The 15,802-nt window shown below is 48.0% G+C and overlaps 1 protein-coding gene across 1 annotated transcript; it reads left to right on the forward strand.

The window, feature by feature from the left end:
* The first annotated feature begins 409 nt into the window (after positions 1 to 409).
* On the forward strand, positions 410 to 2,505 carry LOC123448576. The gene is made up of 2 exons (XM_045125526.1): positions 410 to 963; positions 1,081 to 2,505. The coding sequence occupies exons 1-2, from the start codon at positions 731 to 733 to the stop codon at positions 1,226 to 1,228; spliced, it is 381 nt and encodes a 126-aa protein (XP_044981461.1). The 5' UTR covers positions 410 to 730; the 3' UTR covers positions 1,229 to 2,505.
* The last annotated feature ends 13,297 nt before the right edge of the window (positions 2,506 to 15,802 follow it).

The raw sequence follows: 15,802 nt of genomic DNA on the forward strand, positions 1-15,802 counted from the left end.
TAGGGAGAAGTTGTGCTTTCAGTCAGCCGGGCAGGCCGGCTATCACCAGCCGGTCAATGGTGTGGTGGCCGGACAGGCCGCCTATCGTGTGCCTGCGTTGGGAGCCATCTAAGCCCCAAATGTCTTGGATTTGGGTTTCCTCCACTTTGGCATACTTAGGGGCCATATCCCCTTGTGTAGCCCCAAAAGCTGTTGGGGGTCCAGAGTCCTCTAGACGAGGGGCGAGCGGCTTCCCCCGGAGATATTCATCGTTGAAGTCGATGGGTCCGCCGAGCACTGGCGGTTGTAGTGTTGAGCATGAGCAACCGACTGGCGGTCAGCAGGCCAAGCCTCGACCCCTCCTAATCCATAGCCTGGGCCAAATTCAATCTTGTACCTCGCCTGCTATGCCATGCTGTGAGAATGTTATTTTGTTTTTTATCATTTCTCTTATCTCTTATGTGTTTTCTTCGATTTCCACGACCGGAAGAACGGCGACGTGTCGTACGCTTGTGGGGTGTGGTGGTGTACTCCCGGCGGAATGCATTCTTCCCACACATGAAGCTGGTCAAATCCTTCAAGAAGTGGCAGGAGACGTTCTTCTACGTCCGGAGCGTCGCGGAGTGGCGCGATTGGGTCAACCTCCCGTGATGCACCAATGATTATCTCCAACTGGCTCCTCGAGCCATGCATCAATGAAATCACAGGGATCCTGAGCCGGCTACAGTAGCTCAAGGCCGCGGAGGGGCTGATGCCCGTGAATCTGGTAGCAGCCTTCATCTCCTGCCTGGTGATGCCACTGCATGAGCGGCCGTACCGGGTCTATGACATGGGCTTCCGAAAGAACGCACGTCGGCTGTTGACCATTGACCTGGTGCCGGCCAAGATATCTGCCCGGGTGAACGCCATCAGAGGCTTCAAGCTGTGGGTGGACGACTCGTGGTTCGACAAGGAGCCGTTCTGCCACAACTTTCCCGCATTGGGGTAAGTTTCGACACTATTGTTTTCCTTTACTTTTCTGACATGTCGACTCATGCGTGGTCGACTGCTACCTTTTTAGCTTTTTAGCGGCACCTGATGCCGGACGACCCAAACACGCAGAATCAGGTGGACGACCGCATGGAATCCGACAGTATCGATTACGGGATGGACGAATATGACTCCGACGCCTCCGGGGGCTCGAAGGTGCTGGAAGCAGAGGAGGAGGATGAGGTGGAGGCACCGGCCGACCCGCGGCTGGCGGGTCTAGGCCAGCCGGTCAGTCCTGCCCCGATGTGATCTTGAAGGACTGGAGGGATGACGACGAAGATGGTGTGCGTATTGTGGATGCGCCGCCTATCGCAGTGGAACCCTTCTAGCATCGCCGACGAGGAGGGAGGGAGGAGCTTCCGGCTGGGCGCCAGCCGACAGCGGGATAGCCGGCCCGCCGAGAGATGGCGGAGGAACGGCGGAGGGACAAACGGCCGATCGAGGGGCCATCGATCGACCTGGCCGCCAAGAAGGTGCGGTCACCCATGCTGGTGCGGGGCACTAGGCCGCCGGTGCAGAGGGTGCCGAGGTGCAGTGGGCGTCCGCTTCCCATCGTGTGTGGATAAGGACTTTTGCTATTTGAGCTCGTGCTCTTTCCTTTTTGTTGCCGGTCTGCATTGTTTGAGCTCATGCTCTATTTTTTCTGTTTTCTCCTAGCGAGGCCATCAATCTTGCGCTGCCGGCCCCATCGGGTCGTGCGGGCGAGGCAGCCGCGAAGTTGGCCACGGAGTATGCCACGAAGGCGCAGCTCAAGAAGGAGCCTGCCACCCAGGTCCGGTTGGCCAAGGCAGCAGCCGCCCACCTTCCGTTGGCCAAGGCAGCGACCGCCCAGAGCGATCCCACAACCAAGGTGGCGGGTGACGCCACGACGCTGCCATCCCTCGAGGCTCGTGCCCGAAGGCCTCACTGGCCCGCACAAAGCAGCACCGGGAGTCAGCCTCGGAGCAGGCCCTAGAAGCGGAAGTGCCGCTAGCTACGGAGCCAGAAGTGGTGGAGGAGGAATTGTGCAGCCGAACGACGGAACCGCCACACCGACCCGAGCCCGAGGCCTAGGGCGGCGACGACCATGCCCTGGTCATTCCGTTTGCGCGTCCAAGTCTGAATGCTTCAGGGGTGTCTGGCAGTGGGACCACCAGACGGGTCGATCGATGTCCGCCGTGCTAGAGGACTAGGCAAAGTTGAATCGTTCCTCGAGAGCGGCGAAGTGAGCATGTCCGCTGGGGGGCTGGCCGTCGTGCTAGCCAGCGCGACTAAGGTGATGGTGAAGTATAACCAGGGGATGGCCACCTTCGCCTATTTGGCGGTGATCAACTTCCAGCTGGTGGAGCGGGCCATCCATGTAGGTGCCGCAAATTTATTCTTTATCGTTTCTTTGCTTTCTAGTGGGGGCACGCCACCGCACCCGTGGGTGTAGTACCCAAGATTCGGGCCTGCTGCATGGATGCGTGGCAACCGTGCCAAATCTTTTTTTGAATATCCGTAAGTTCTTTGGTGTTTCTTTTGCCGGCCGACACTGTGAAGCATGATGCGCTGTTTAAGGAGGCGGTCGCGTTGTGCCTCTTTAGTAAGAATGATTACTTCAAGACCCGGAAGTAGCTCGAGACCCCCACGACCGAGCATAAGGCCCGAGGTACGTCTTCGGGTGATAAGTGCGCACCAACACGCCCACTGGATGTAGTCCCCGAGATTCAGGCGGCTGCGCGGCCATGCGATAGCCGGGCCAAATCATCTCTTCTCTTTGTAATCTTGTCGTGCGGGCTACTAACCAACTTTTCGATGCAGAGGGAGCCCTGAACGAGGCAGAGGCGGCAGAGCTGCGCCACGCGCTTGCAGACATCTGAGGCAAGCGTGACAAGGTCGCGGACAATCGCGACCGGCTGGGGAAAGAGCTTGAGGCCGAGTTGTCAGCAATGGAGCATCTGAAGGCCACTCACGCGACATAGTTGGAGCAGCTCACTCGGATGCTCCATAAGGAGGCGGCGGCGAAGGAGGACATGTTGAGGGTGTCGACTGCGAGCAGGTAGGAGGTGGAGGCCCTCCGCGCCAAGGTGGCTCAACTCGAAGAGGAACTCCGCAGGGCGGAGGTGGCCAGGATGATGGTAGAGTGAGAGGCGACCGACGCGCTTAAGATCTTCCACGAGGTCGACGAGGCTTTCTTTGGTAAGTGTCTTAAATATTTTCTTAGTGCGATTGATCGGCTGCCTGGCGCCGACCGACAGTCGGGTCGGCGCCGACCGTTGCTTTCCTTGCCTTGTGTGTTAGTGTTTTTGCCGGTCCATCTCATTTCCTGGAGACCTAGTCGTGGGCGAAGATGTCTGTCGTGGAGCGACGGGAGGAACTGCACCAGGACAGGGCCGAGATTGATGAGAGCACCGGTTGCTTAATGGAGGAGGTGGTCCTTGCCTGCAAATTCTGGCTGGCCCACACGCAGGTGGTGCTTGGGTAGCTCGGGATGACAGGTGAGGGCCTCATCAAGGCTCTATGGCCAGACCGGGCGGCGGAGATTCCCACTGACAAGGTGGCTAGGTCACTCGAGAATGTCGTGTGTCTGTTTGACACAAGGAGGGCATGTGCGGCATGGAGTGGCATTCAGATGGCTTTATCCTTCGCCCTCTCTTGGCACCCGAGCATCAGCCTCGGCCAGATGGCTGCCATGCGGGTGGAGCCACGGAGCGACTTGGCACGACACGACGAGGCCATCGTCCTTGGAACCAACGAGCTCGCCAGCTACGCCTCGCTGGACCTATACTTCCACAACCTGGGGGAGGATGGCATGCCCATCCCGGAGGACGAATTTGGCATCTCGCTCGGTTACGGCGACGAGGATGTCGTCTCTAGCTCAGGGGACCCTATTACCGACGATGTGGTGGGTGATGTGAATGTCGGAGGGGTGGCCGCGTCCTTTGTGAGAACGATGGAGCCGCCGGCTAGCGATGTTGAAGCGGGCCAGAAGACTCCGCCGTCTAGGGCATTTTATTTCTTGATCTTTTCTACTTTTAAAAATTGTGAAGAACAAGTCCACCCATTGGGGGTGTAGTGTTATTGTACTGCACTCCCGGCCTTGCGCCACTATCTTTATTTAAGCTTTGCAGTATCATACTTGTTGGTTTTCGTCTGCTAGCCCGTTCGACACTTTCCCTTGCCTGTGTCATTTTCCCCATCTGCCCCGCTCCCTTTGCCTTTGTTCCTGCCGGCCATACAGCCGAGTTGCGGCCTGTGGATGGGCAAGGAGTGGGCTATGGGAGGGCAGGGGTATGGTACTTTAGATTTTTGCAAGTTTGGATTGGAACGAACCACTTAGCACAGGCGGACCCGACGTGCCTCGTGTCATTTTTTCTATCTGACCTGCCCCTTTTCTTATGCTCCCACTGACTGGACAACGAGGTTGTGGTGTGTAGCCAGGCAAGGGTTAGGCCACAGGGGAGGGGGTATAGTACTTTGCCGGCCCGGGGAGGGTTTGTGTGGGCCGACTAGTCCCTGGGCCGGCTGGGCCGGTCAAGGAGTAGCCGGTAGAAAGATAATAACTTTGCCACATATAGGATTGGAAAGGCAGTCCCCGAGACCTGCTCGGGGGTGCTGGTTGTTTATCAAGTTGCACAAAAGGAGGTGATACATACATACACTTGCTTCAAGTGTAAAACGGGCAAAGGAGCTCCGCTTTCCACGGGTGCTCGGTCTTGGAGCCGGAGGCGTCCCTCTCGTTCTTCTTGGCCTTGCGTGCATTGATTAGGTAGTACACGTTGTTGCTCAATGACTTCCTCACGAAGAATGAGCCCTGCCATGGGGTGGATAGTTTGTGTTGGCCGGCTGTCTGTTGGATCAGCTCGAGCACCAGGTCGCCCTCTCAAAATGAGAGGGGCTTGACCCCCCAACTATGGTAATAGCGTAGGCTCTGCTGGTAGATTGCTGATTTGGATAGCACCAGCTCGTGTGCCTCCTTGAGGAGGTCCACGCCATCTTCTGACACTTTTGAGAGTGACTCGCTGTGAGACAAGGTCGATGTTTGTGGGGATGATTGCTTCCTCCTCGTACACCAGGAAGAAGGGTTGAAGCCGCTTGATCGGTTGGGCATGGTCCGCAGGCTTCATAGCAAAGCAGACAATTCCTGGACCCAGGTGTCGTTCGAGTGCTCTAGCGGCTCGACCATCCATGGTTTCAGGCTGGCTAGGATGAGACCGTTGGCTACCTCTGCCTGGCCGTTCGACTATGGGTTGGCCACGGACGTGACGTCCAGCAGGATACCTTGTGCCTCACCATAGCGAACGAGCGTGCCCTTGGCAATGTCGGTGCCATTGTGGTGATGGTGCTATTCAACAGACTGATGGTGATGTCCTTGATGAACGCGACGGCCGTCGGGATGTCGAGCTTCTTGATCAGCTTGGCCTCGATCCATTTCGTGAACTTGTCGATGGCCACCAGGAGATGCGTCACGCTGCCCCGGGCGGTCTTGAACGGGTCCACATGGTCGAGTCCCTAAGAAACAAAAGGCCACGTGAGCGGGATGGTCTGTAGGGCCGCAGACGGCTGGTGGCTTCATGAAGAGTTGGCAGACATTTCTCTTGTCGACCGTCTCCTTAGCGCCCACCTTCGCGGACAACCAGTAGAACCACTGGCAGAAAGCCTTGGTCACCTGGGAGCGCGAGGCGGCATGGTAACCGCACTCGCCCTGGTGGATATATCGGAGAATATCGCGGCCCTTCTACGGCTTGACACAACGCTGGAACCCCCGAGACACGCTGCATTTGACGACATTGTTGTTGATGATGGTGTAGGTGGCGGAGCGATGTTGGATTTGTTGGGCCTCAACCTCGTCGGTGGGTGGGTCATCGTTTATGAGGTAGTCGAGGAAAGGTTGTGCCTAGGACGAGGCCGTGACCACCGTTAGGACGACCACCATCACTGTCCTGTCTAGAATGGGGTCTGCAGCCGACAAGACGGCTGCCACAGCCCCCGAGCCGGGAGGAGTAGTCCCCAGGCCAGTTGGAGCTGGCAGGAAGCTGATGGCAGCAACAGCCGGGTCGGACGGGGTAGCTGATACGTCCATTTTGCATCATGTTTTCATGTTGATTTTTATCGCTTTTTTGGTTGTTATTTCACTTCACGGTACTATTCTTATGCCTTTTCTATCTTATTTTGCAAGGTTTACATGAACAGGGAGAATATCGGCAACTGTAATTCTGGCCTGAAAGTGGAGCAAAGTTGAGATACCTATTATGCGCAACTCCAAACGCCATGAAATTCAACAGAGATTTTTTTTCCGAATATATAAAAAATACTGGGCCTAAGAAGCACCAGAGGGCCGCCAGGGGGTGGCCACAATCCTGCACGACGCGGCCACCCCCTAGGCCGCGCCATGGGGTCTTGTGGGCACCCTGCTGGCCCACTTGCCCCCCCTCTTTTGCTATATGGAGGGTTTCGTCTGGAAAAAAATCAGAAGGGAGCTTTTTCGTGGGTTCGCCGCCGCCACGAGGCGGAACTTGAGCAGAACCAATCGAGAGCTCCGGCAGGACGATCCTGTCGGGGAAACTTCCCTCCTGGAGGGGGAAATCATCGCCATCGTCATCACCAACACTCCTCTCATCAGAAGGGACTCTTCACCATCAACATCTTCATCAGCACCATCTCATCTCCAAACCCTAGTTCATCTCTTGTAACCAATCTCCATCTCGCGACTCCGATTGGTACTTGTAAGGTTGCTAGTAGCGTTGATTACTCTTTGTAGTTGATGCTAGTTGAATTACTTGGTGGAAGAGTTTATGTTCAGATCTTTGATGCTACTCATTACACCTCTGATCATGATTATGATTATGCTTTATGAGTAGTTACTTTTGTTCCCGAGGACATGGGATAAGCCATGCTAATAATAGTCATGTGAATTTGGTATTCGTTCGGTATTTTGATATGTTGTATGTTGTTTTTCCTCTAGTGGTGTTATGTGAACGTCGACTGCATAACACTTCACCATTATTTGGGCCTAGAGGAAGGCATTGGGAAGTAGTAAGTAGATGATGGGTTGCTAGAGTGACAGAAGCTTAAACCCTAGTTTATGCGTTGCCTCGTAAGGTTAGACTTTGTCTTAATTCTTCTTTCGTAGTTGCGGATGCTTGCGAGAGAGGTTAATCATAAGTGGGATGCTTGTCCAAGTAAGGGCAGTACCCAAGCGCCGGTCCACCCACATATCAAACTATCAAAGTAACGAACGCAAATCATATGAACATGATGAAACTAGCATGACAGAAATTCCCGTGTGTCCTTGGGAGCGTTTTTCCTCTTATAGGACTTTGTCCAGGCTTGTCCCTTGCTACAAAAGGGATTGGGTCATTTTTCTGCACCGTTGCTACTTTTGTTACTTGTTGCTTGCTACGAATCATCTCACCACACAATCACTTGTTACCGACAATTTCATTGCTTGCAGATTTTTCCTTGCTGAAAACCACTTGTCAGATCCTTCTGCTCCTCGTTGGGTTCGACACTCTTACTTATCGAAAGGACTACGATTGATACCCTATACTTGTGGGTCATCAAGACTCTTTTCTGGCGCCGTTTCCGGGGAGTGAAGCGCCTTTGGTAAGTGGAACTTGGTAAGGAAACATTCATATATTGTGCTGAAATTTGTTGTCACTTGTCACTATGGATACTTATCCTTTGAGGGGCTTGTTCGGGGTATCTTCACCTCGAACGGAAGCACGAATGGTTGCTCCTCAACCTGCTGCACCTACTGAAATTTTTTGCTTTGAATTTCCTACGGGTATGCTTGAGAAACTGCTGGCTAATCCTTTTTATAGGAGATGGAACATCACATCCCGACTTGCATCTAATCTATGTAGATGAAGTTTGTGGTTTATTTAACCTTGCAGGTGTGACCGAGGATGAGGTCAAGAAGAAGGTCTTTCCTTTATCTTTGAAGGATAAGGCATTGACATGGGATAGGCTATGTGATGATACTGGATCATGGGACTACAATCGGTTGAAATTGGAATTTCATCAAAAGTTTTATCTTATGCATTTAGTACATCGTGATCGAAATTTTATTTATAATTTTTGGCCTCGTGACAGAGAACGCACCGCTCAAGCTTGGGGGAGGCTTAAATCAATGCTATATTCGTACCCCAATCATGAGCTCTCGAGAGAAATTATCATTCAGAACTTCTATGCTCAGCTCTCTCATGATGATCGCACCATGCTTGACACTTCTTGCACCGGTTCTTTTATGAAGAGAGATATTGACTTCAAATGGAATTTATTGGAGATAATTAAATGCAACTCTGAAGATTGGGAGCTTGAAGAAGGTAAAGAGTCAGGTGTGAATTTCACTTTTGATTGCGTTAAATCCTTTGTTGAGACAAACACTTTTTGTGACTTTAGCGCTAAGTATGGACTTGACTCTGAGATAGTAGCTTCATTGTGTGAATCTTTTGCTGCTCACATTGATCTCCCCAAAGAGAAGTGGTTTAAATTTCATCCTCCTTTAGAAGTCAATGTAGTTAAACCCACTCGAGTTGAAGAGAATTTCATTGCCTATAATGATCCTGTGGTACCCAGTGCCTACATTGAGAAACCACCTTTCCCTGTTAGGATAAAGGATCATTCTAGAGCTTCAACTGTCTTACGTAGAGGCTACATAAGAACACCTACACCCACTGAGCAAATTAGAGTTGAACCTAGCATTGCTATTATCAAAGATCTTCTGTCTGAAGAAGTTGAGGGACATAATATTCACTTTTGTGAAGATGCTGCTAGAATTGCTAAACCTCACGCTAGAGACAAACATAGGCCTGTTGTTGGCATGCGTGTGGTTTCTGTTAAGATAGGAGATCATTGTTATCATGGTTTATGTGACTTGGGTGCTAGTGTTAGTGCAATATCTCAATTCTTATTCGATGAAGTCAAAGATGAGATTGCACCTATTGAGATATAACCTATAGGTGTCACTATTCAGCTTGCCAATAGAGATATTATCTGCCCTGTGGGAATTGTTAGGGATGTTGAAGTCTTGTGTGGCAAAACAAAGTATCCTGCTGATTTCCTTGTTCTTTCTACCGCACAAGATAGTTTTTGTCCCATCATATTCGGTATACCTTTTCTCAATACTGTCAATGCTCATATTGATTGTGAGAAGGAAACTGTCACTGTTGGCTTTGAAGGTGTGTCACATGAGTTCAATTTCTCTAAGTTTGGTAGACAACCTCATGAAAAGGAGTTGCCTAGTAGGGATGAAACTATTGCCTTAGCCTCTATTGCCGTGCCCCCTACTGATCCCTTAGAGAAATACTTGCTCGAGCATGAAAATGATATGCATATGGATGAAAGGGATGCGATAGATAGAGTTGTCTAGAACAATATCCTATCCTTAAGAATAATCTGCCTGTTGAACTGCTTGGGGAACAACCCCCCACCAAAGGGTGATACTGTGTTCGAGCTTAAACAGTTGCCTAATACTCTTAAGTATGCCTATCTTGATGAAAAGGAGATATATCATGTTATTATTAGTGCTAGCCTCTCAGAGCAGGAAGAAAAGAAGTTACTAAAAACTCTGAGGAAGCACCGTGCTGCTATAGGATATACTCTTGATGATCTTAAGGGCATTAGTCCCACTCTATGCCAGCACAAGATCAAAACTGATCCTAATTTTAAACCAGTTGCTGATCATCAAAGGAGACTGAATCCAAAGATGAAATAAGTAGTAAGAAAAGAAATACTAAAGCTCCTGGAAGCGGGAATTATCTATCATGTTGCTCATAGCGATTGGGTGAGTCCGGTGCATTGCGTTCCTAAGAAGGGAGGCATTACCGTTGTCCTTAATGATAAGGATGAGTTGATCCCACAGAGGATTATTACTGGCTATAGGATGGTGATTGATTTTAGGAAGTTGAATAAGGCCACTAGGAAAGATCATTACCCTTTGCCTTTTATCGACCAAACGCTAGAAAGGCTGTCCAAACACACACACTTCTGATTTCTAGACGGCTATTCTGGTTTCTCCCAAATACTAGTTGCACAATCTGATCAGGAGAAAACCACTTTCAGCTGCCCTTTCGGTACCTTTGCTTATAGAGGTATGCCTTTTGGCTTATGTAATGCACCTGCCACCATTCAAAGATGTATGATGGCTATATTCTCTGACTTTTGTGAAAACATTGTCAAGGTTTTCATGGATGTCTTCTCCGTTTACGGGTCTTCCTTTGATGATTGCCTTAGCAACCTTGATTGAGTCTTGCAGAGATGTAAAGAAACCAATCTTGTCTTGAATTGGGAGAAGTGCCACTTTATGGTTAATGAACGCATCGTCTTAGGACATAAAATTTCTGAAAGAGGTATTGAAGTCGATAAGGCTAAGGTTGATGCAATCGAGAAAATGCCATACCCCACAGATATCAAAGGGATAAGAAGTTTCCTTGGTCATGCTAGTTTCTATATAAGGTTCATTAAAGACTTCTCTAAGATTTCTAGGGCTCTTACCAATCTCTTGCAAAAGGATATTCCTTTCGTGTTTGACGATGATTGTGAGGAAGCCTTCGAAATACTTAAGAGGGCTTTGATAACTGCACATATTGTTCAACCACCTGATTGGAACTTGCCTTTTGAAATCATGTGTGATGCTAGCGATTATGCTGTTGGTGCTGTTCTAGGGCAAAGAGTTGACAAGAAGTTGAATGTTATTCACTACGCTAGTAAAACTCTAGACAGTGCCCAAAGAAACTATGCCACTACGGAGAAGGAATTTTTAGCAGTCGTGTTTGCGTGTGAAAAGTTCAGGTCTTACATAGTTGATTCCAAAGTCATTATTCACACTGATCATGCTACTATTAAGTACCTCATGGAGAAGAAGGACGCTAAACCTAGACTTATCAGATGGGTTCTCTTCATACAAGAATTTGATTTGCACGTTGTCGACAGAAAGGGTGCTGATAACCGAGTAGCAGATAACTTGTCTAGGTTGGAGAACGTTCTTGATGACCCACAACCTATCGATGATAGCTTTCCCGATGAGAAATTGAGCGTCATCAATGCTTCATGTAGTGCACCGTGGTATGCTGATTATGTAAACTATATCGTTGCCAAATACATACCACCTAGTTTCACGTACCAGCAAAAGAAGAAACTCTTCTTTGACTTGAGACACTAATTTTGGGATGATCCTCACCTTTATAAGGAGGGAGTAGATGGTGTTATTAGACGTTGTGTACCTAAACATCAACATGGACGGATCCTACAGAAGTGTCACTCCGAGGCCTACGAAGGACACCATGCGGGAGATAGAACTGCACACAAGGTATTGCAATCAGGTTTCTATTGGCCCACTCTCTTCAAGGATGCCCATAAGTTTGTTTTGTCGTGTGACGAATGTCAAAGAATAGGTAATATTAGCAAACGTCAGGAAATTCCTATGAACTATTCACTTCTCATTGAACCATTTGATGTCTGGGGCTTTGATTATATGGGACCTTTTCCAAAATCCAACGGGCATACGCATATCTCAGTTGATGTCGATTACGTCACTAAGTGGGTAGAAGCTATCCCCACTAGTAGTGCTGATCACAACACCTCTATCAAGATGCTAAAAGAAGTTATCTTCCCTAGATTTGGAGTGCCTAGATATCTAATGACCGACGGTGGTTCACACTTCATTCATGGTGCTTTCCGTAAAATGCTCGCTAAGTACGATGTCAACCATAGAATTGCGTCTCCCTATCACCCTCAATCCAGTGGTCAAGTAGAGCTAAGCAACAGAGAGATTAAACTAATTCTGCAAAAGACTGTCAACAGGTCTAGAAAGAATTGGTCTAAGAAGCTCGATGATGCACTGTGGGCTTATAGAACTGCCTATAAGAATCCCATGGGCATGTCTCCATACAAAATGGTGTATGGGAAAGCATGTCACTTACCTCTTGAGCTAGAGCATAAAGCTTATTTGGCAATCAAAGAGCTCAAATTTGATTTCAAACTTGCCGGTGAGAAAAGGTTATTTGACATTAGCTCGCTTGATGAGTGGAGAACTCAAGCATATGAGAATGCCAAGCTCTTCAAAGAGAAGGTTAAGAGGGGGCATGCTAAGAGGATACAAATGCGTGAGTTCAATGCAGGTGATTATGTCTTGCTATATAACTCTCGTTTAAGATTCTTTGCAGGCAAGCTTCTCTCTAAATGGGAAGGTCCCTATGTTGTTGAGCAAGTATATCGTTCCGGTGCTATCAAGATCAACAACACGAAAGGTAATTGTCCGAGAGTGGTAAATGGGCAGAGAATCAAGCATTATATCTCAGGTACTCCCATAAATGTTGAAAGCAATATCATCACTACCATAACTCTAGAAGAATACTTAAGGGACATTTATCAGCCTGTTTCAGACTCCGAAAACAAAGAGGTATGAGATTCGGTAAGAAAACAGAGTCCAAAATGTTCCCCATAGGAATTTTTCTCAGTTTTGGAATATTTGAAAAATACAAAATTTGGAAGTAGTCCGGAAAGTGCGTGAGGAGGCGACAAGCCTGCACGGCGCGGGCCCACCCCCTGGCCGCACCGTGAGGGCTTGTGGCCACCTCGTGCACCTCCCGGACTCCGTTTTCGTGCAGGGTACTCCTTCTGGTCTAAAAAAATCATTATATATACTTCCATTTGGTCTGACCCCTGCATCACACAGGTTTCCTCTGTTTTTTGTTTCGAGCCTGTTTTCTGCCGCAGATCTAGGTCAAGATGTCTTCTCAAGAGTCTGTGGGGGAGAACAACCTCCGTCAAATCTGAGGAGAAGTTCATGCTGATCTGAAAAGGATGGAGGTCATGGAGGCTAAGGAGAGGATACCTAAAGAAACCAAGGGCAAGGCTAAGAAGAAGGATCAGGCATGGGACGAAGTGCAATCTGTGCTCAACAAGGAAGAAGTTGAAGAAGTGGATTTCCTCCAACCCTACCTCCGCCTACGATCTCCATCTTTGATTGAACTCTTGCGGTTTTGTGAAACAACTCGTGCTCGCAATACTTGTCTCACTCGTGAAGTAGTTTTGCTGGAGAAACATATCACAGATCTTCAAAGTATAAATCGAAGACTGATGGCCCTCTTGGAATCAAAGGTTGCAACCACTTCACCATCCTCACCACCAATGGAAGACAACTGAGCATTGGTATGGGCAATCCCCTTGGCTTGTGCCAAGCTTGGGGGAGTTGCCTCGGTATCGTATCACCATCACATATTTTGCCTTTACCTTTGTTTTAGTTTTCCTTTTCAGTTTCTCTTTTTCTAGTAGTTTAAAAGTCTTAGTGTTTTAGTCTTTATTTTTCTTTGTGTCACCCTCGATGTATTCTTGCTCGTGATCCATATAATAAAAAGTGTCTTAGTTGAAGGGCTTTGCCTCTTGCCATGATCAAAAGAGTGAGAATAGAACAAAAGCATGAAAGATCATGTAATGATCTTATGGGAAGTGATGGCTTCACATATAAAAAGAATGATAAATGAAACTTGTTGAGGGTAGGAAAACGTAGACCTTGGTCATTGTTGCAACTAATAGGAAGCGATAAGGAAGGAGAGGTTCACATATAAATATATCATCTCTGACACCATCTATGATTGTGAACACTCATCAAACTATTGCATGCCTAGAAGTAGACGTTGGACAAGGAAGAACATAATGAATTGTGTTTGCTTGGCTCTGAACAATGTTATATGATTAGAGATCCCTTAGCATGTGACGCTTGCTTCCACCTCATATTAGCCAAAACCTCCCGCACCAAGTAGAGATACTACTTGTGCATCCATAAACCTTCAAACCAGTTTTTCCATGAGTGTCCACCATACCTACCTATTGATTGAATAAGATCCCTCAAGGAAGTTGTCATCGGTGCAAGCAATAAAAATTGCTCTCTAATATGTATGATCTATTAGTGTGTGGAAAATAAGCTTTATACGAACCTGTGATGAGGAAGACATAAAAGCGACAGACTGCATAATAAAGTTCTTTATCACAGGAGGCAATATAAAGTGACGTTCCTCCGCACTAAGAGGACAGGCATCCAAACCTCAAAAGCGCATGACAACCTCTGCTTCCCTCTGTGAAGGGCCTATCTTGTACCTTTACTTTTTGCCCTTGAAAGAGTCATGGTGATCTTCACCAATTCCCTATTTTTTCTTTGTCTTGGCTACCGTCACATGCTTGGGAAATATCTATATTCATATGTCAACTTGGAGGTGAGTATTCGTGAATTATTATTGTTGACATTACCCTTGAGGTAAGCAGTTGGGAGGCAAAACTATAAGCCCCTATCTTTCTCTGTGTTCAGCTGAAACTTTGATCTCATGAGTACCACGTGAGTTATAGCAATTGTAGAGAACGAAAGAATGGTTGAGTATGTGGATTTCCTTTACAAGCTCTTACTTGACTCTTTCTCATGTTGTGATAAATTGCAATTGCTTGAATGACTAAAGGCTATCTGTTGTTACTTCTCGGTAAGGTTCTTGATCCATGCTTTACTTTGTGAAGGAATTATCACTTTAGCATGAAAGATTATATGTTGGTATGCTGTTCTGATCTTGATCATGATGCATGCATGTTCGTATCTTGTTTTGTTGACACCTCTCTCCCTAATCATGTGGAAATATTTAGTGAGCTAGGCTTTAGTTTGAGGACAAGCAAGGTCTAAGCTTGGGGGACTTGATACGTCCATTTTGCATCATGTTCTCATGTTGATTTTTATCGCTTCTTTGGCTGTTATTTCACTTCACGATACTATTCTTATGCCTTTTCTCTCTTATTTTGCAAGGTTTATATGAAGTGGGACAATACCGGCAACTGGAATTCTGGCCTGAAAGTGGACCAAAGTTGAGATACCTATTCTGCGCAACTCCCAACGCCGTGAAAGTCAACGGAGATTTTTTTCTAAATATATCAAAAATACTGGGCCAAAGAAGCGCCAGAGGGCCGCCAGGAAGTGGCCACAATCCTGCACGGCGCGACCACCCCCCAGGTCGCGCCATGGGGGCTTGTGGGCACCCTCCTGGCCCACTTGCCCCCTCTTTTGCTATATGGAGGCTTTCGTCCGGAAAAAAAATCAGAAGGGAGATTTTTCGTGGTTTCGCCGTCGCCACGAGGCGGAACTTGAGCAGAACCAATCTAGAGCTCCGGCAGGACGATCCTGCCGGGGAAACTTCCCTCCCGGAGGGGGAAATCGTCGCCATCGTCATCACCAAGACTCCTCTCATCGGAGGGGACTCGTTACCATCAACATCTTCATTAGCACCATCTCATCTCCAAACCCTAGTTCATTTGTTGTAACCAATCTCCGTCTCGCGACTCCGATTGGTACTTGTAAGGTTGCTAGTAGTGTTGATTATTCTTTGTAGTTGATGCTTGTTGGATTACTTGGTGGAAGAGTTTATGTTCAGATCCTTGATGCTACTCATTACACCTCTGTTCATGATTATGATTATGCTTTGTGAGTAGTTACTTTTGTTCCTGAGGACATGGGATAAGTCATGCTAATAATAGTCATGTGAATTTGGTATTCGTTCGGTATTTTGACATGTTGTATGTTGTTTTTCCTCTAGTGGTGTTATGTGAACCTCGACTACATAACACTTCACCATTATTTGGGCCTAGAGGAAGGTATTGGGAAGTAGTAAGTAGATGATGGGTTGCTAGAGTGACAGAAGCTTAAACTGTAGTTTATGCGTTGCTTCGTAAGGGGCTGATTTGGATCCACTAGTTTAATTATATGGTTAGACTTTGTCTTAATTCTTCTTTCGTAGTTGCGGATGCTTGCGAGAGGGGTTAATCATAAGTGGGATGCTTGTCCAAGTAAGGGCAG

The sequence above is a fragment of the Hordeum vulgare genome, chromosome 4H (genome assembly GCF_904849725.1).
Source record: "Hordeum vulgare subsp. vulgare chromosome 4H, MorexV3_pseudomolecules_assembly, whole genome shotgun sequence".
NCBI classification, from domain to species: domain Eukaryota; kingdom Viridiplantae; phylum Streptophyta; class Magnoliopsida; order Poales; family Poaceae; genus Hordeum; species Hordeum vulgare.

Coding starts and splice junctions, on each gene's coding strand:
- LOC123448576 (XM_045125526.1), top strand. CDS start 731: ATGCCCGTGAATCTGGTAGCAGCCTTCATCTCCTGCCTGGTGATGCCA. Junction 964..1,080: donor CACAACTTTCCCGCATTGGG/GTAAGTTTCGAC, acceptor CCAAACACGCAG/AATCAGGTGGACGACCGCAT.